The 22328-nt window shown below is 34.6% G+C and overlaps 1 protein-coding gene across 2 annotated transcripts in view; it reads left to right on the plus strand.

Annotated features, from left to right (window-relative positions):
* LOC101681822 overlaps positions 1-22328 on the plus strand; it is a 284416-nt gene that overhangs the window by 167791 nt on the left and 94297 nt on the right. For both annotated transcript variants that reach the window (XM_045085576.1, XM_045085577.1), the window contains exon 6: positions 19412-19453. In XM_045085576.1, the coding sequence (XP_044941511.1) occupies positions 19412-19453 (42 nt within the window). The remainder of the gene's footprint in view (positions 1-19411; positions 19454-22328) is intronic.

Below are 22328 nucleotides of genomic sequence, written 5' to 3' on the forward strand. Positions count from 1 at the left end.
TTGAATTTCTCTCATGATTAGTGATGTTGACCATCTTTTCATATGGCTGTTGGCTGTCTGTATGACTTCTATAGATAAATGTCTGTTCAGGTCCTTTGCCCATTTTTAATTGGATTATGTGGAGTTTTTTTGGTCTCAAGTTGTGCAAGTTCTTTATATATTTTGGACATTAACCCTTTATCAGATATATCATTTGTAGGTATATTCTCCCATCAGTAGCTTGACTTTCATTTTGTTGATGGTTTCCTTTGCCATGCAAAGGGCTTTTATTCTGGTATAGTTCTAGTAGTTTATTTTTGCTTTTATTTCACTTGCCTTAGGAGACATATCTAGAAAAATGCTGCTAATGTCAATGTTTAAGAGATTATTGCCCATTTTTTCTTCTAGGATTTTTATGGCTTTGGGCTTGACACTTAGGCTGTTAAGCAATTTTGGGTTTGTTTTTGTCTAACTTGTAGGGAAGTGATCCAGTTTCATGCTTTTGCATGTAGCTGTCAGTGTTCTTCAGTACTAATTATTGAAGAGATTGTCTTTTCCCCATTGTTTATTTTTGCATTCTTTGTCTGCATTAATTGACCACAGAAGTCTTGATTTACTTCTGGGATCTTCCTTCTGTTTCATTAATCTATGTGTCTGTTTTTGTGCCAGTACCATACTGTTTTGTTTGCTGCAACTTTGTGGTATATCTTGAAATCTGAGATTATGGTACCTCCAGCTTTTTTATTCTTTCTCAAGATTGATTTGAGTCCTTTGCAATTTCATACAAATTTTAGTGTTACTTGTTCTAGCTTTGTGAAAAATGTTATTGATATTTTGATGGTGAATGCATTGAATCTGTAGATTGCTTTCTATAGTAAGGATATTTTAACAATATTAATTCTTCCAATTCTTGAGCATGGAATATCTTTCCACTTCTTTTGTCTTCTTCAATTTCTTTCATCAATGTTCTGTAGTTTACCGTATATAGATCTTCCACCTCCTTGGTTAAGTTTATTCCTAGGCATTTTTGTGTGTGTGTGCGAAATTGTAAATGGGAATGTTTTTTTAATTTCTCTTTCTGCTTTATTATTATTTTTTTACTATATGAAGTACAAATATATATCAATTATATATCAATTATATTATTATATATAATTATGTATTATGTAGAAATGTCATATAGGAATGCTACTTTATTATTATTACTATATAAAAATGTAATTTTGTAGATTAATTTTATGCTTTACAACTTTAATGAATTGTTATCAGTTCCAATAGTTTTTTGGTGGAGTCTTTAGGATTTTCTATGTATAATATCTTGTCATCTGCAAATACTGACTGTTTAATTCTTCCTTAACAGTTTATAGGCTTTCTATTTCTTTTTTGCTCTGATTACTGCAGCTAAAACTTCCATTACTACATTGAAAAAAGTGGTGGTATTGGACATTCTTGTCTTTTTTCTGATTAGAGGAAAAACTCTCAGTTTTTCATCATTGAGGATGATGTTCACTGAGGGTTTTCATATATGGCTTTTATTTATTTCATATACTTACAGAACATCACATAAGTGTTTTGTAAATACTTTCTTCCACTCGATGGCTTCTTTTTTCATTCTTTTAATAGTGTTTATTGCACAAAAGATGTTTTGAATCTTGATGAGGTCTAATTTTCAAATTTCTATTTAATGTGTGCATTTGGTATTTATCTATACGTTTATTGCCAAATTTAAGGTCACCTAAATTTTCTACTATTTTATCATCTAAAACTTATATAGTTTGGAGTTTTACATTTAGATCTGTGATTCGTTTTGAGGTAGTTTTTGTAAAAAGTGCAAGGTCAGTATATAGATTGTTTTTCCTTTTTTTTTCTTTCTTTTTTGCCATGTGGATGTCTAGTTGCTTTAGTACCATTTGTTAAAAATACTATCTTTTTGCCATTGACTTTCCATGTTCCTTTCCCAAAATCAGTTGACTATATTTGTGTGGGTCTACTTCTTGGCTCTCTCTATTCTATCTTGTTGATCTATTTGTCATTAGTTTACTTATACTACACTATCTTTATAAATGTAGCTTCATATTAAGCATTTAAGTTGGATAGTGTCAGTCTATCAACTTTATTCTTTTTAATACTATGTTGGCTAATCTGGACCTTTTTGCCTTTTCATATGAGCTTTAGAATCAGTTTGTTTTTTATCCACAATGCACCTTTCTGGTATTTTTATTGAGATGGTGTAAATCTAGAGACAATGGGGAGAATAATTGACATCTTAACAACATCTTGTCTTCTTATCCATGAACATGGAATATCTTATCAGACATTTACATCTCCTTTGATTTATTTCATCTGCATTTTAAAGCTTTCCTCATATAGCTCTTATATACATTTTGTTAGATTTATACCTAAATATTGATTTCTTTTTAGTGTTAATGTAAATGGTGTTGCCTTTTAAATTTCAAATTGCCATCCAGTCATTGCTGGTATATAAGAAAGTAATTGATTTTTGTATATTGTCTTTGTATCCCCTAAAATTGGTACAATTCCTTGTTAATTCAAATAATTTTTATCAATTACTTGTTTTTTCTACATAGACAATCATGTTATATCATCTGCAAACAAAATTTTATTTCTTCATTCTCAAACTATATACCTTTTACTTCATTTTTCTCTTACTGCCTTAACTAAGACTTTTAGTACAAAGATGAATAAGAATAGTAAGGAAACACATCCTTACCTTGTTACTGATCTTAAAGGGAAAACATCTACTTTCTTGCCATTAGTATGATTTCAGGTATAGGTTTTTTTGTTTGCTTTAAAGATTTTATTTATTCAAGAGTGAGTGAAAGAATGAGCCCATGGGAGAGAGAGGGACAGCACAAGTGGAAGGAGAAAGAGCAGAGGGGAGAGGGAGAAGCAGGCTCCCCACTGAGGAGGGAGCCTGATGGGACTCCATCTCAGGACCCTGGGACCATGGCCTTAGGCAAAGGCAGATGCTTAATCAACTGAGCCACCCAGGCACCCCTGGTATAGGTTTTTGTAGATGTTCTTTGTCAGGCTGAAATTAAAAAAAAAACTGGGGAGGGTCCAAGATGATGAAGTTCAGGAAGACCTTGAACTAACCTCCTTCACAGACACACTGAAGTGTGCCTACATATAGAAAAATTCCTCCTGAAGAACCAATGGCTGACTGAGCAGCTTCTACACCACAAAGATTAGAATAGAGGGACCACATAGAGAATAGCAGGAAAGATGCAGACACAATAATGATAGGAACACCCCCAATACTGTGAACTCTGGTGAGGAGAGAGAGTACTAAAGGACCAGGAGCAAATTCATCTTCTGGGCACAGAAAAACAAAAACAAAAACAAAACAAAACTGTGGCCTAAAAAGGTAACAAGAAAATAAAGGAACTAATCCTCCACCAAACATCAGAAACTTCCTAGAACTCTTTCCAGTGTCAGAGGGGCTAGTGAGTGCCACTGTTTACATTGCCCTTCCACATTGACAGTCTAGATAGGAGCAGGATTCAGGTGTCCTAGCCTGCCCATCACCTCAGAGTTTCCCTAGACCATTACCCCGTAGTGGCTTCAAAATACCTTGAAACGGGGGGGGGGGGGGGAAGCTTCAGTTTAAAGAGGAAGTAGAATATAAAGAAATCAAAGCCCTAGACCTTTGGCAAATGGTGGTGGAGTTTCTGAAACTCTCTCTGGAGGGAGAGGGATTGGCACATGAAAGTTTATTTTGCCCCTCCAACTAAATAATGCACCCAAAGTAGAGTCCGAGTGCCCTAGCCAGCTTGCCACCTCAGCATGCTTGGGCCCCTGGCTCACACCAACCCCAGCCATCTCTCTAAGATGCCCCTCCACAATACTCACCAAAGTCCAGCTGTCCCACTAAGGTAATCCTGGGTGGAACATATCAGAACACCCCTGGACAGCAACCAGTCGTGCTTTAGTCATTTTTCCAAGGCAACAAAGCCACAAAGCATCTCAGACAGAATACTCTAGGCTCATAACCACATTGGCTCTGTATGACTTGCTAGGGCACATTCTGTGAGAAGTGCCCTAGGACCTCCAAACCTATACCTACTTCAGCTCCTATTGCCCATTCAGCCCCCACCCCCTGAACAGAGCACCCTGAGACATCCTTGCCCAAGCTTCCTTTGGCTCCAGCCATCCCACCAGGGTGACCTTAGGAACACAAATCAACACACACTAGAGCTCCAGACAGCCAACCAAACCTACTAGACACATGTAATCTACAGAGGGGATGTCCATTTCCTCAAGTCTAGAAGAAATAGCTGTTCTACTTAATTGATAGAAACAAATGCAGAAAGACAAACAAAATGAGGATACAAAGGTATATACTTAAAATGAAAGAACAAGATAAAATTTCAGAAAAAGAATTAAATGAAACAGAGATAAACAATCTGCCTAATAAAGAGTTCAAAATAACGGTCATAAAGATGTTCACTGAATTTGAGAAAAGAGTGTATGAACTTCAATTAGAGTTGAAAAATAAAGTAACCTAATTGGGAAAAAAAAGAACACTAGAAGGAATCAACAGAAGATTAGAATTCAGACCAGACTGACTACATCAAAGACAGGACAAGGGAACACTACCAAGATGAACAGTAAAAAGAAAAAAAAAATTAAAAACAAGAATGGGTTAACAATCCTCTAGGATAATATCAAGCATAATAACATTTACATTATAGAGGCTCCAGAATTAGAGAGACAGAAAGGAGCAGAAAACATATTTGAAGAAATAATAGCTGAACACTTCCTTAATGTGGAAAAAAAAGAAACATCCAGTTCCAATAAGTGCAAAGAGTTCCAAACAAGATGAACCAAAAATTTCACCAGGACACAAGAGAATTAAAATGTCAAAGATTAAAAAAAGGTCAAAGATTGAACATAAAAAAATTTTAAAAGCAGCAGAAAAGATGCAAATGGATAGTTACATGCAAGGAAAACCCTTTTAGGTTAGCAACTGATTTTTCAGCAAGAGGTTAGCAAGCCAGAGAGGAGTGCCATGATATATACAAAGTATTAAAAAGAAAAAAAAATTACAACCAAGAATATTATACACAGTAAGGTTATTACACAGAATTGAAATAGATTCCCAAACAAATGAAATGAGTTCATGACCAGTAAACCAGTCTTACAAGAAATGTTAAAGGGACTTCTTTAAACAAAAAAGAGAAAGTCAAAATTAGAAGAAAATTATGAAAGGGAAAAAATTCACAAATAAAAGCAAATGTAATAGTAGACCAATCACTTATAAAGCTAATATGAAGTTTAAAATGTAAAAGTAGTAAAAATCAATTGTATCTAGAATATTATTTAAGGGATTCATAAAATAAAAATATATAATATATAACATCCTTCCATAAAATATGGAGGCATCAAAATGAATTTTTTTAAGAATGTGATTGAACTTAAGCATCTATTAGCTTTCTATAGATTGCTCTACACTTAATATGTTATACAGAAACCTCATGGTAACCACAAACCAAAGACCTATGATACATACACAAACAAAAACAAAAGAACTCCCACATAACATTAAAGAAAGCCATCAGACTTTAAGGAAAGGAAGTAAGAAAGAAAGGAATAGAGATAAACTATGAAAACAGCCAGAAAACAATTAACAAAATGACATTTAGTTACATATATCAGTAATTACTTTACATGTAAGTGGACTAAATATTTCAATCAAAAGACGTAGGGTGAATGAATGGATGAAAAACACAAGATCCACCTATATGATGCCAAAAAGAGACTAACATCAAACCTAAAGAGTCATACAGACTGAAAGTGAAGAGATAAAAAAAGGTATTCTATGCAAATGGAAGTGAAAATAAAGCTGGGTAACAATACTGACATCACACAAAATATGCTTCAAAGAAATGACTATAACAAGAAACAGGACATTAGATAATGATAAACAAATCAATCCATTAAGAAGATATAATAATTGCAATATTTATGCACCCAACTTAGGGCAACCTAAAATACAGCAAATGTTGACGGACATTTAGGGAGAAATTGATGGTAATACAATATTAGTAATGCAATATTAGTAGGGGACTTTAACACACTACTTAAATCAATGCATAGAATATTCGGACAGAAAATCAGTAAGGAAACTGTTGCTTTGACCTGCACAATAGGCCAGATGGACTTAAGAGATATATACAGAATATTTCATCCAAATACAAGAAAACACATTCTTCTCAATTGTTTGTGGAACATTCTCCAGGAGAGATCACATTAGGTCCAAAATAAGTCTTAATAAATTTAAGAAGACTGAAATCATATTAAGAATCTTTTCCAATCACAGTGGTATGAAATCAATTATGAGAAAAAACCTGGAGGAAAAACACAAAAGACATGGAGGCTAAACAGCATGCTATTAACAACCAATGAGTCAATGAAGAAATCAAAGAGAAAAAAGAACACATGGAGATAGACATGAATGAACACACAACAGTCCAATGTCTTGGGACACAGGGAAAGCTGTTTAAAAGTAAAGTTTATAACAATACAATCCTATCTGAAAATCTCAAGTAATCCAACCTTACGCCTAGAGGAAAAAAAAAAAAAAGGAAACAAAGCTCAAAGTTAGAAAAAGGAAGGAAAGAATAAGAATAATAAAGTAGAAATAAATGAAATAAAGATTAAAAAATAGAAAAAAATCAAGGCAACCAACAGCTAGTTCTTTGAAAAGATAAACACAGTTGATTAACATTAGCCAGACTTAAGAAAAAGACTCCAGAAAAGGACTCAACTAAATAAAAACAAAGATGAAAGAGAAGTAAAAACCAACACCACAGAAATAAAAAGGTCTTTAAGAGACTACTAAAGAAAGTTATATGTCAACAAATTGGGCAGCCTAGAAGAAATGGATAAAGCATAGAAACATGCAGTCTTCCAAAAAAAAAAAAATCAGGAAGAAATAGAAAATTTGAATAGACCAATTACTACTAATGAAATTATATCAATAATTGAAAAACTCTCAACAAATGTCCATGACTAGATGGCTCCATAGGTGAATTCTAGCAAACATTCAAAGAAGAGTTTAATACCTCATTTCCTCAAACAATTCCAAAAATTAGAAAAGAAAGCTTCCAAATTATTTTAATGTGGCCAGTGTTACCATGATACCAAAATCAGGTAAAGAAATACAAGAAAAAAATCTACAAGCCAATATTCCTGATGAACATAGATGAAAAATCCACAAAAATATATTAGCAAACTAAATTCAAGAATACACTAAAAAGATAATTCATTTTGATCAAGTAGGATTTATTCCAGGAATGCAAGGGTAGTCCAGTATCCACAAAATCAATCAGTATGATACAGCAGATTAACAAAATGAAGGATAAAAATCATCTGATCATCTCAGAAGTACAGAAAAAACACATTATAATTCAACATTTATTCATAAAAACTAAGCAAAGTGGGTTTAGAGGGAACATCCTTAAGATAATAAATGCTATAAATGACAAAACCACAGTTAACATCATACTGAGTAGTGAGATATCAAAACCTTTTCATCTAAGATCAGAAACAACAAGGATGTCCACTTTCACCACTTTTATTAAAGGCAGCACTGGAATACCTAGCTGCAACAATTAAACAACAAACGGAATTAAGAGGCATCCAAATTGGTAGCATATAAATAACTATGTTACTATTTGCAGATGACATAATAACTATACATAGAAAATCCCAAAGACTACCAAAAAACCATTAGAACTAATAAATGAATTCAATGAAATTGTAGGATACAAACTTAATATACAAAAATTGTTGTAAGTCCATACACTTATAACAAAGTAGCACAAAGAGAAATTGGAAAAATGATCCCATTTACAATTTCATCAAAAATAATAAAATACCTAGGAATAAATTTAATCAAGGAAGTTAAATTCCTGTACTCTGAAAACTGTATAACATTGATGAAAAAAATTAAAGACAAAGCAAAGAAGTAAAGCTATACCATCCTATGGTTGAGAAGAATTAATGTCGTTATAATGTCCATACTACCCAAAGCAATTTACAGATTCAATGCAATCCCTATCAAAATGCTGTCTCCCCACCACAGGATTAAATAAACCCAAAATTTTTATGGAATCACAAAATCCCAAATAATTTAAATAACCTTGAGAAAAAAAATTTTTAAAAAATTACAGGTATCATAATCCCAGACTTCAAGATATACTACAAAGCTATAGTAATCAAAACAATATGGTACTGGAAAAAAAAATAGACATTCAGAACAATGGAAGAGGATAGAGAATCCATAAATAAAACCATACTTATATCATCAATTAATCTACAGCAAAGGAAGCTAGAATACATAATGAAATACATTCTGTTCATTAAGTGGTGCTGGGAAAACAGGACAGCTACATGCCAAAAAAAAAAAAAGAAAGTAGACCTCTTTATTACACAATGCAAAAATATAAACTGAAAATGGGTTAAAGACCTAAGTGTGAAACCTGAAACAATAAAACTCCTAGAAGAAAACAGACTTATCTCTTGAACATTAGCAGTAGCAATATTTTTCTTGATCTATCTCTGCAGACAAGGGAAACAAAGGAAATGAGAATATATTACTGGGACTATACTAAATTACAAATCTTTTCCACAGTGAAGGAAATCATCAAAAAAATATATATAAATGTGTCTTGCATTTTCATCCATTCTTACACACTATTTCTTTTGGTTGGCGCATATAAATGTCTTTTGGTTGGCGCATATAAATGTCTTTTGGTTGGCACATTTAGTTCATTTATATGCAGAGTAATTCTTGATAGATAGGAACTTAGTGCCATTTTTTTTTCTATTCAGCGTAACAGTATTCATTGTTTTTGCACCACACCCAGTGCTCCATGCAATACATGCCCTTCCCAATACCCACCACCTGGTTCCCCCAACCTCCCACCCCCAGCCCCTTCAAAACCCTCAGGTTGTTTTTCAGGGTCCATAGTGTCTCATGGTTAACCTCCCCTACCACTTTCCCTCAGCTCCCTTCTCCTCTCCATCTCCCCATGGAGATACCACCTTACACCAGTTAGAATGGCCAAAAAAAAAAAAAAGTTAGTAGCTACACTTATCAAGATGAGCATAGCATTATCTATAAAATTGTTAAATCACTGTGTTGGTAATCTGAATTTTATATAACATTATATGTGAAGTATACTTAAACTTTCTAAATGCCATTGGAATTTTTATAGGGATTGCATTGGTTCTGTATATCATTTGTTTAATATGAAGATTTTAGTAATAATCTCTAATCCAAGAATATAGGATATTTTTCCATTTATTTGTGTTTTCTGCCATTTCTTTCATCAGTGTGTTACAGTTTTCAGTGTACAGATCTTTCACCTCCTTGGTTAAGTTATTCTTATTTTATTGGTTTCAATTCTATTTTAAATGGGATTACTTCTCTAATTTCTTTTTCAGATAGTTCATTATTAGTGTATAGAAATTCAGTTTATTTTGTGTTTTGATTTCATATTTCTCCAAATTACTGAGTTCATTTATTAATTCTAACAGTTTCTTTGGGGAGTATTTAGGGTTTTCCATATATATGATCATTTTATCTGCAGAGACAATTTTTGCTTCTTCCTTTCCAATTTGGATGATTGTTATTTCTTTTTCCTGACTGATTACTCTTACTAGAACTTCTAGTACTATGTTGAATAGAAGTGGTGATAGTGGGCACTCTCATTTTACTCTTGATTAGAGGAAAAACTTTTAGCTTTTCACGATTTAGTATTATGTTAACTGTGGATTTGTCATTTATGGACTTTATTGTATTTAAGGTACTTTCCTTCTGTATCTGATTTGTTGAGTATTTTTATCATGAAGGAGTATGAAATCTTTTAGATGTATCTATTGAGACCATCATATTATTTTTATCCTTCATTTTGTTAATGTGGTATATCGTGATTGATTTACATATGTTGAACTATCCTTGTATTCCTGGAATAAACTCAACTTGATCATGATATATGATCCTTTTAGTTTAGTTATAAAGTTGTTGCCTGTGCCTCTCTCATACATACAATATGAACTACATAGCCAGTGTGGTGTGAGAACAGAAAGCTGAGAAATTAACACAAAACATATCCATAACCAGTAAAACTCCTTGGATATTTGCAGAGATAAAAGTAAAACTACACTTTAAGGTTATCGAAATGCAAGAAATACCAGTTAAATTTAAGGTGCTTTAGAAAGCTCAGGATAACCACACAAGGATGTTTTTCTTTGTGAGGAAGGTGCTAATGGTGATTACCAAAGACAAGAATTATTACCATATCTTCCTCTCCTGTACTCCTGATATCTGAGGTATTTCTCCCTGGGTGAAAAGTTGTTGATCTCCTTCCACTGCCATAAAATTGGTATATCACATTCTAGCACCTAGAAAGTGGAGAATAATTCATTGCCTATTTGACTATGAACTTTGGTCAATGTATTTGTGACCATTCTTATGGACTTCCCTCAAATAACATTTGTTCATCTATAAGACTTTCATCCTAAGATTCTTCCAGAAAGCCTTCTATCAGTGACACAACTCTGTTGCCAAAACTATGAAGGAACTGTCAGATTTTAACCTATTTGCAAACTAGCCATTTAACCTGACACAGCTTACAGATCTCAGCAGAAGTTATAAGACTCCTTGTCAAAGACAATGAACTTTATTACTCACAGCAACAGCAATAGCCAGAGTATCATCATTTTCTTGGGTAAGTTTCCTGAGCCCCAATTCTCACAGTATGATGTGAAGAAAGTCAGTTGACACCTACACACCAAGTGGATTTTATTATAAGAAAAAAAAAACTAAGTTTAAGGAACAAGGATCTTTTATGATAGGAAGTAAGCATGTCCACTTCTAATGACAGAATTACAAACCATCTATTTCATGCAAAGCTATTTGCTATATTAGCATTCTTGTGAACATCATGCAGAGCAAATGTGGTCAGAGCCTCTGCTTACCATAAATACAGACACATGAGAGACACGTAGAAAATTCCCTCACAAAAATTGACATCCTCACAAATGAAAATAATAGATCATGAAACTTACTATAAATTAAGTATGCTTAAAATGATTAAAGAGAAAAAAGGAATTTATTTAAAAAACACACAATATAAGTAAGTAGAGAACAAGTGGAAAAGAAAAAAAAAAAAACAGGAAACACTGAAAAAAAGAACCAAATAGAATTTTGAGGAAAGAAACTTGTAGTAGTTGAAATTTAAATATTCACAGGGTGATTTAAATGCATGTTAAAAAGATCTAAAGAGGCAATAATCCAGAATGTATTATGTAGAAAAATATGAAAAATAAGTTAAAATATGTACAGTTTAGTAAGTTTCAACATGCATCTAATTTAGAGTTCCCAAAGGTGAAAACAGTGAAAATGGAAATGAAGTAAAATTTAGAAGTAGACTGGTTAAAAAGCATATGGAACTATGAAAGTTTGAATCATTACATTCAGAAAAGTAAGCATGTCTGCAACAGAATAAAGCAAAATAACAACAAAAACAACAAAACTATTACATACATACTAATGTACAGAATAATGTTATTTCATACCATCAAAAAAATGAATCTTAATATCTATTTTAGGTATTAAGACAGAGTCCCCATAATAAATGACAAAACAATATACCAGAAGATAATCAAAATCTTAAATTCTGACAAAAATAATATTTTAAATTAGAATTCTTAAACTTAAAATGAACAAAATAAGAATATTTTCAAAAAAAGATTGTAAAAGTTTAATACTAACATGCCCTCATTGCAAAATAATTAAAGGAATCTTAAAGGAAGAAATAGGAAACAAGGGTAAGGTAATAAGCTATGGTGAGTGATAGCTGTTATCAGAACTACCATTTTACTAGGAAAAAAACCCTAAAAAACCTGGTCAAAATGTATAAAATAACTGTGTAAGCACTGGAAAACAAGTAAATCTACAATACTGACAGAAGGAAAATACATGAAGTAAACTCAGAATTTACCCTGCATTTTCCTAGAATGAGGGTATTTTCACAACCACAGTTTAGAGAAATAGAGCAGGAGTACAGGATAGTAGCCCCACTGGGAAGATAATTTCAGGGCCACCATGGTAGTTTGACTTAGGAGAAGAGGTGATTCCTAATGACGGAAAGGCCACAAAGAAAGAGATGAATAAAATTTCTCATGGTTATTTTAACAGTCTCTAGGCATTGCATTTTCAGAGTAAGACTCTGATAGGTCTGTCAGAAAACAACTGCTAGACTGGAATGCTAGGGTGATATTTCAGAGGCTACACAATCCTTGGGAGATGGAAGTTTGAGTTTAGATAATACCAGGACATTATAAACATCCATAGTCATCAGTTAAGATCTCAGAAAGGCCCTATTTTATGGTAAAGGACCACTCTCCAGGAGAATAATCTTAATCAACTCTAAAATCAAGTCTCCACAAAGTCAAGATGATTCAAGTTAATTTGACTGTTTACCACAATATTATCTAACACACTCTAGAGGAAAATGACATAATCTATAGCATCTGCAATGTATCATCTACAATATCTGAAACATAATAAAAGTTACTAGATATACAAATATATAAGTATATTATTAATAAGAAAGAGAAATAGTGTCTAATAAAAGTTTATTAGACACTATAGTTATTTTGATAACCCCAAAATATTGGGTTTTTTGAACTAACATGTGTTTTGATAAACCCAAAATATTGGGTTTTATTATATTTATAACCCCAAATATTGGGGTTATCATAAAAGGGCTTCAAAATAATTTTGATTATTATATTAAATTGCTATGGGTTGACTGGTTATGTTCCCACACGTCCATATTATGAAACCCTAATACCAAATGCAGTAGTATTTGGATATTAGACTTTTAGAAATTTATTTGGTTTAGATGGAGTAATGAGGGTGGAGACCCCATGATGATATTTGCACACTTATAAGGGGATGAAATGACCAGAGCTCTCTCTCTTTCTCTATGCCATGTGAGGATACAACATGAAAATGGCTATCCTCCCAATTCCAAAACCATGGAATTGACCAACACTTCAAACTTGGATTTCCCAGCCTACAAAACTATGAAAAATAAATGCTTCTTTTTTTAAGTCACCTACTCTATGGACTCTATTATACTAGCCCAAGCTGTTGAATACATACAGAAAATAGAGAAAAATGTAGATAAAATGGATGAGAATATGAACAATTACAAAAAAGGGATTTAACATGTATAAAAGATAGTTAATTGCACATTCCAGAACTGCAAAATATCATATCAGAAATGAAAAGCTATTTGGACAGATGGGCTCAACAATAGATAATATTAGTTATTTTGAAGACATGTTAGTTCAAAATAATCTAAAGCATTGGCAGAAAAGAAAGGATGGAAAAATGAGAACAGAACATATATGGTATGCTCAAATATTCTAACATATTGTAATTCATATTCCAAAAATAAAATATAGAGAGAATGGGGTAGGAAAATTATTAAAGAAATACTTTTTCAACTGTGATGAAATACATAAAACATAGGCTAAAGGAGTTCATCAAAGCACAAGCAGGATACAAACAAAATTTTACCTACACATATCACAGTCAAATCATTCAAGTTATTGAAAAATCAAAAGCATGAAGGAAACCTTATAATCAGTTGGAGAAAGAAATCATTTTTCAAAGAAACCACAATAAGATTGATAGCTGACTATTCTGCAGAAGCAATGGAAGCCAGAAGTGAGACGACAAAACACTAATTTCCTTTGGGCTAAGGAATGTACCAGGAAGCAGGACTTTCAATGTTAAGACTGAAACATTTTCAGGCAACCAGAGTGATTGGTTACTTTAGCCAGAATAAAATTTTATGGAACCCTGTTACACTGTGGGTGGGAATACAAGTTGGTGCAGCCACTTTGGAAAACAATGTGGAGATTCCTAAGAAATTAAAAATAGAGCTACCCTATGACCCTGCAATTGCACTACTGGGTATTTACCACAAAGATACAGATGTGGTGAAAAGAAGGGGCATATGTATCCCAATGCTCTTAGCAGCAATGGCCATGTCGCCAAACTGTGGAAAGAGCCAAGATGCCCTTCAACAGACAAATGGATAAAGAACGTATGGTCCATAAATACAATGGAATGTTACACCTCCATCAGAAAGGATGAATACCCAACTTTTGTATGAACATGGACAGGACTGGAGCAGATTATGCTGAGTGAAATAAGTCAAGTAGAGACAGTCAGTTATCATATAGTTTCTCTTACTTGTGGAGCATAAGGAATAACGTGGAGGACATTTGGAGAAGGAAAGGAAAAGTGAATTATGGGAAATCAGAGGGGTAGATGAACCATGAGAGACTGTGGACTCTGAGAAACAAACTAGGGTTTTGGAAGGGAGGGGATGGGGGGTTGGGTGAGCCTGGTGAGGGGTATTACGGAGGGTGCATATTGCATGGATCACTGGGTATAGTGCATAAACAATGAATCTTGGAACATTAACAATGAATCTTGAAATTAAAAATTAAAAAAAAGAAATTAAAAAAATTCTGCCAATTTGTAGTCTACATAATTGTAAAGAAAAATGAATATATGTGAATGTCCTTCAAAAATGCAAAATGAAATCATATTTTTTAAAGATTTTATTTATTTATTTGATAGAGATCACAAGTAGGCAGAGAGGCAGACAGAGAGAGAGGAAGAAGCAGGCTTACCGCTGAGCAGAGAGACCAATGTGGGACTCAATCCCAGGACCCTGGGATCATGACCTAAGCTGAAGGCAGAGACTTTTACCCACTGAGCCACTCAGGTGCCCCGCAAAATGAAAATATTTTAATTAGAACGAATGCTTAAAGAATTCATTACAGGAGACTTGCACTAGGGTAAATGGAGTTTTTCTGTCTGAGGGAAAATAATCTCAGATGAAAGTAAAAAAACAGCAGTAAGTAATGAACAGTCCCAGGAAAGGAAAATATGTTGGTAAAATATAAATGAATATTATCTGTATAAAATAAGAACACATATTAATTATATAGCATACAGCATTTATAATAGCAAGAAAATGACAATGATGCAGTCATCCATGCTGGATATAGAACCTGCTTAAGATTCTCTCTCTCCCTTTTTCCCTCCCCCCAACTCATCTTTCTTTCTCTGAAAGGAATTAAATCTATTCTTGTATTGCACAGTTCTCTTTTTCGTTCAGCTTCATTGGTTTCCATTATTTTGTCTTCTAGGTGATTAATTTGTTCCTCTGCTTTTTCTTGCCTGCCATTCGTTGCATCAAGCCTGTTTCCAATCTTGTTTATTGCATTCTTCATCTCTGATTCTTTTTTAAATCTTTTATCTCTGTTCTAAGAGTCTTACTGATATCTTCTTCTCTTAAGCCCAGTTAATATTTTTATGATTGCTGTTTTAAATTCTCCATCAGCCATATTATTTATATCTTTTGGTTAGATCTCTGGCTGTGGCCTTATCTTGTTCTTTCATTTGGGATAAATTCCTCTGTCTTGGCATTTTCATCTAAGTCTCTGTCTTCTCTGTGTTAGAAAACCGAGTTATGTCTCCTGCTGCTGAAAGTAATGGTCTTATGAAAAAGAGGTTATATAGTGCCCAGGGCCTGCCACTTCAGGGAGTGTCTCTGGTGTGTGCTGCATGCAGTCTGCTGTTGTATTCTGGCTGCACTATCCTTCAATCCAGGCTTCTGAAGACTTTCCTTTTGCCCCCTGTGGGTAGTATTTGGCCCTTGACCTGAATGTAATGACTTTTAACTAAGTGAGTTTTGGTCTGCTTGTGAAATGAAAACTGGTACCAACTCCACCAGAACTGAAGCCCTGGAGAAATTTCTGGTTGGGAGATATGGTGTGGGTAAGTGCTTGAGCTGGTCTTCTCGGGAAAGGACCCACCATGCTGGGACTCAGCCAAGCTTGAATGAGAAGGGTAGTCTCAACCAGACCACAGAAGAATTATGCAACATAATAGACTTAGGGAACTCAGAGACTTCATAAAACGCAATTACATTCATATTCTAGAAGTCCCAGAAGAAGAAGAAGGAGAAAAGGGGAATAAAATTTCTTTCAAGAAATAATAACAAAATCTCCCTAATCCAGGGAAGGAAACAGACATTCAGATTTAGGAGACACAGAGAACTCCCTCGAAAATCACCAAAAGCATGTCAGCACCAAGACATATTACAATTAAATAAGCAAAATATAGTGAAAAAGAAAAAAAAATCTTAAAAGCAACAAGACAAAAGAAGTCCTTAACTCACAAGGGAAAAACCATAGAGCTAGCTGCAGAAACTTGACAAGCTAGAAGGAGTGGCATGATCTATTCAATGTGCTGAATTTACAGCCAAGAATAAGCTATCCGGCAAGGCTATCATTCAGAATAGAAGGAGAGATTAAAAGAGTTTCACAGACAAAAACTAAAGGAGTTAATGACCATTATATCAGTCCTGCATGAAATATTAAAGAGCGTTGTTTGAGTGGAAAGGAGAAGTCAAAGTGACAAAGACAAGAAAGGATCAGAAAAAATCTCCAGATACAATGGCAAAACAAGTAATAAAATGGCAATAAATACATATCTATCAATAATTACTCTGAATGTTAATAAATTAAATGCTCTAATGAAAAAACATAGGGTGCAATTGCAGGGTCATAGGAAGTTTTATTTTTAATTTCTTGAGGAATCTCCACACTGTTCTCCAAAGAGGCTGCACCAACCCCAAAGATGCAGATGTAGTGAAAAGAAGGGCCATCTGTACCCCAATGTTTATAGCGGCAATGGCCATGGTCACCAAACTGTGGAAAGAACCAAGATGCCCTTCAACAGATGAATGGATAAGGAAGATGTGGTCCATATACACTATGGAGTATTATGCCTCCATCAGAAAGGACGAATACCCAACTTTTGTAGCAACATGGACGGGACTGGAAGAGATTATGCTGAGTGAAATAAGTCAAGCAGAGAGAGTCAATTATCATATGGTTTCACTTATTTGTGGAGCATAACAAATAGCATGGAGGACATGGGGAGATAGAGAGGAGAAGGAAGTTGGGGAAATTGGAAGGGAAGGTGAACCATGAGAGACTATGGACTCTGAAAAACAATCTGAGGGTTTTGAAGGGGCGGGGGTTGGGAGGTTGGGGTACCAGGTGGTGGGTATTATAGGTATTATAGAGGGCACGGATTGCATGGAGCACTGGGTATGGTGCAAAAATAATGAATACTGTTATGCTGAAGATAAATAAATAAATTAAAAAATAGGGTGTCAGAATGTATTTTTAAAAAGCAAACATAAAGTATTGGGACTTCAAAATAAAAAGCTTCTGCACAGTGAAGAAAACAGCAAAACTAAAAGGCAACCTATGGAATGGGAGAAGATATTTGCAAATGACCTATCTGATAAAGAGTTAGTATTCAAAAGATATAAAGAATTTATTAAAATTGACACCCCCAAATTCAATAATCAAATTAAAAATGGGCAGAAGATATGAATAGACATCATCCAGGTAGCCAACAAGCACATGAAAAGATGGTCAACATTACTGATCATCGGGGAAACACAAATTAAAACTACAATGAGATACCACTCCATACTTTCCAGAATGGCTAAAATCAGCAATAGAAGACAGAACAGGTTTTGGTGAGGATGTGGATAAAGGGGAACCCTCTTTCATTCTTGATGGGAATACAAACTGGTGCAGCCACTTTCAGAAACAGTATGCAGGTTCCACAAAAAAGTTAAAAATAGAACTATTCTATGATTTGGCAATTGCACCACTACATATTTACACACATACATACATACATACATAGGATTATTACTCAGCTACAAAAAAAAAAAATCTTGCCACTTAAAACAAGGTGGATGGAACTAGAGAGTATTATGCTAAGCAAAATCAGAGTAAGACAAATAGCATATGATTTCACTCATATGTGGAATTTAAGAAACAACAAATCAGCATATGGAAAAAATAACAGAGAGAGGCAAACCAAGAAACAGACCCTTAACTATAGAGAACAAACTGATGGTTATCAGAGAGCAGGTGTGTGTGTGGGCTGGCTTAAATAATTTATGGGGATTAAGGTGTACATTTTTTATGATGAGCACTGGGTGTTGTATATCGTACACCTGAAACTAGTATTACACTGTGTTAACTATTCAGAACTTAGATGAAAACTTAAAAAAAAAAAGTTGTGTTCAACCTGCATGATTCTTACAGATAATATAAAGACCGAAAAAAAAGCCAAACTCAAAAGAGTATATACTGTATGTTTTTGTTTTCATGAGCCTCTAAGTAGACAAAAATGATTGATTATGCAATAGAATATTGGTTACCACTTGAAGTATAGACAGGGAAGGAGCATGAGAGAACCTTGTGGGAGTACTAGAAAGTTTCTATATTCATAATAATATTGTGATTATGCAAGTATATACATATGTAAAGATCTTATAAAGCTACATATAATGTACATACATATGACCCTTGTATGTTATTATAATGTAAATAAATTAATTTCTTAAGACTCTTGCTGGCAGGAAAGTCATTAAGCATATCATTTATCTCCTAAGATAACTGTTAAGACTAATTTTGCCAGTTGAGGAAAAATTGGAACTAAAATACTGTACAAAGATAATATCAAAGACGTAAGAGGGGAGGTTAGAGTATAAAGGTTTTAAGGTCATTTTATTCATCAGGGGAGGATATAGGTATTGACTAGATTATCTGCTATGTATTTTAAAACTTATTTTAAAGTATGTGCATAGAATGTAATAATGTTCTGAAAATTAGAGTAGAAGATAAGGATATTTTTAATAAAATGCAGGGAAGGGGCACCTGGGTGGCTCAGTGTGTTAAGCCTCTGCCTTCTGCTCGGGTCATGATCCCGGGGTCCTGGGATCGAGCCCCATGTCAGGCTCTCTGCTCAGCAGGGAGCCTTCTTCCCTTTATTTTTCTCTGCCTGCCACTCTGCCTACTTGTGATCTCTGTCAAATAAATAAATAAAATCTTTAAAATGCAGGGAAGATCATGGCATCTGGATGGTGTGATTCGTTAAGGGTCTGACTATTGGTTTCAGCTCCAGCCACGATCTCAGGGTCATGAGATGGAGCCCGGCATCAAGCTCCATGCTCAGCATGGAGTCTTCTTGGGATTATCTTTCCTTTGCCCTCTGCAATAAATATAAATGGACAAAACCCATCTGTTAAAAAACAGAGGCTTTCAGATTAGTGCTATTCTGTCAGATTTTGAAAGATGTCTTTCTCTAACTTGAATAGATTATTTGAAACACATAGGTATTATAATTCAATTTTCATTCTGTACCCTTAAAGGCATAACAGATTTTATATGAATAATTCAACACTAACTGCTTTATTATTTTTTCTTATAGTCTGATCTCAGCAATGAAATGGAATCTGATATAATAGATGTGGTAAGTGACCTTCTCAAATCTTGTTTTATAAAATAAAATATTTCACATACACTATATTCTTTTTGATACTATAATTCTAAATAATTATATTTTCTTTGGCACTCTGTGTAAAGGTATAGAGGAATATGTATATAGTGGACATTTAAAGAATATTTTGGTTTATCTTTTGTCTCACACAAAATTGGATGCAACAAGGAAAAATTAAATATTTTTAATTAAAAATGAAAGATAATCTAAAATTTGAGACAAAATAAACCATTAATTAATTTTAAAATGTATAGCTATAATGGGCAAATATGAGTGGTATATTTTCAGCATATTCTGAAAAAAGAACAAAAAATAATTCCTTTATTGACATTTCTGATTTGGAATACTCTTACCTTGAGAAATAATTTGCATGTGTACTGCTGTCTTTTGGTGGAGACTAACTGCTTTTGGACTTTTTAATTTTCCAAGAGAATGGATCTTAGTATACTTAATGAGTCAAACTTCCTTGAAAATATGTATATCAAATATTGACATAGAGAAATTAATATTTATAAAATGCCACTGTTGAGGAAATATTTTCCTTAGTTGAGTTCCACCAAAAGAAATCTTGAACTTGTACCTACTGCCTTGAGTACCTGTGTTCATTCTTTATTAAAGGTTTTATTTATTTATTTGACAGAGATCAAAAGTAGACAGAGCGGCAGGCAGAGAGAGGGGGGGAAGCAGGCTCCCTGCGGAACAGGGAATCTGATGCAGTGCTGGATCTCAGGACCCTGGGATCATGACCTGAGCCAAAGGCAGAGGCTTTATCCCATTGAGCCACCCAGGTGCCCCCTGTGTTCATTTTTTACTTAGAAAAAAATCTGATGGCACTCTTTAGAATTACAGATTACCTGAAGTATTTCCTATGTGGCTGGGACAAATAGAATTATTTAATTATACATCTTTCTTTCTGGACCAACCTAGTATTCATTTCAAGGAAGTTTAATAGGCTCAAACACATATAATTACAAATGGTTTAAGAGTAGTTTTTAGCTTTTGGATTTTTTTGTTTGTTTGTTTGTGTATTGTTCCTTGCTGATAAGCTAGTCAGCCAGGGAAAGAGAAATACCATATGATTTCTTTCATATGTGGAATTTAAGAAACAAAGGGGAAAAAAAGAGACAAACCAAAAAATAAAATGAGACTCAACTATAGGGAAAACACCGATGGTTACCAAAGGGGAGGTCGGTAGGGGAATGGGTGAAATAGGTGAAGGGTATTAAGAGTACACTTGTGTTGGGGGAGGAGTCAAGATGGCAGAGAAGTAGCAGGCTGAGACTACTTCAGGTAGCCGGAGATCAGCTAGATAGCTTATCTAAAGATTGCGAACACCTGAAAATCCATCGGCAGATCGAAGAGAAGAAGAACAGCAATTCTGGAAACAGAAAAACAACCACTTTCTGAAAGGTAGGACCAGCGGAGAAGTGAATCCAAAGCAATGGGAAGATAGACCCCGGGGAGAGAGGCCGGCTCCCGGCAAGCAGCGGAGCAAGGCACACAAAATCAGGACTTTTAAAAGTCTGTTCCGCTGAGGGACATGGCTCCAGAGGCTAAAGCGGGGCGAAGCCCACGCGGGGTCAGCGTGGCCTCAGGTCCCGCAGGGTCACAGAAGGATCGGGTGTGTCTGAGTGTCACAGAGCTTGCAGGTCTTGGAACGGGAAAGCCGGCTACAGAGACAGAGCCGACAGTAAGCTCACAGCTCGGTGTTACCTCGAACCGGTCGCAGGCTCGGTGAGCTCGGAGCGCGGCAGGAGGTCAGGCAGATGGAAGTAACTGGGCGCTGTTCTCTGAGGGCGCACTGAGGAGTGGGGCACTGGGCTCTCGGCTCCTCCGGGCCAGAGACCAGGAGGCCGCCATTTGTATTCTCGTCCTCCAGAACTCTACAGAAAGCGCTCAGGGAACAAAAGATCCTGAAAGCAAACCGGAACGGATTACTCAACCCGGCCCCTGGTAAGAGAAGTGCAATTCCGCCTGGGACAAAGACACTTGAGAATCACTACAACAAGCCCCTCCCCCAGAAGATCAACAAGAAACCCAGCCGAGACCAAGTTCACCTACCAAGGAGTGCGGTTTCAATACCAAGGAGAGCAGCAGAATTCCAGAGGAGGAGAAAGCAAAGCACAAAACTCATGGCTTTTTCCCTGTGATTTTTTTTAGTCTTGCAGTTAATTTAATTTTTTCTTTTTCATTTTTTGTTTTTTTTCTCGCCTTCTGGTAAAATTTTTTTTTAAACTTTTACCTTTTTCGTTTTTAACGTTTTTTAACTAGTTTATCTAATATATATATTTTTTCTTTTTTATATTTTTCTTTATTTGTTTTCTTTTTTTAAAATTCTTTTCTTTTCTCTTTTTTTTCTTTTTTCTTTTTTTTTCTTTCTTCCTTTTTGAACCCCTTTTTATCCCCTTTCTCCACCCTCACAATTTGGGATCTCTTCTAATTTGGTTAAAGCATATTTTCCTGGGGTTGTTGCCACCCTTTTAGTATTTTACTTGCTCCTTCATATACTCTTATCTGGACAAAATGACAAGATGGAAAAATTCAACATAAAAAAAAGAACAAAGGGCAGTACCGAAGGCTAGGGACCTAATCAACACAGACATTGGTAATATGTCAGATCTAGAGTTCAGAATGACAATTCTCAAGGTTCTAGACGGGCTCAAAAAAGGCATGGAAGATATTAGAGAAACCCTCTCGAGAGATATAAAAGCCCTTTCTGGAGAAATAAAAGAACTAAAATCTAACCAAGTTGAAATCAAAAAAGCTATTCATGAGGTGCAATCAAAAAGGGAGGCTCTCACTGCTAGGATAAATGAGGCAGAAGAAAGAATTAGTGATATAGAAGACC

Source organism: Mustela putorius, unplaced genomic scaffold (genome assembly GCF_011764305.1).
Source record: "Mustela putorius furo isolate JIRA1106 unplaced genomic scaffold, ASM1176430v1.1 tig00000870_pilon_pilon_pilon, whole genome shotgun sequence".
In the NCBI taxonomy this organism is placed as follows: domain Eukaryota; kingdom Metazoa; phylum Chordata; class Mammalia; order Carnivora; family Mustelidae; genus Mustela; species Mustela putorius.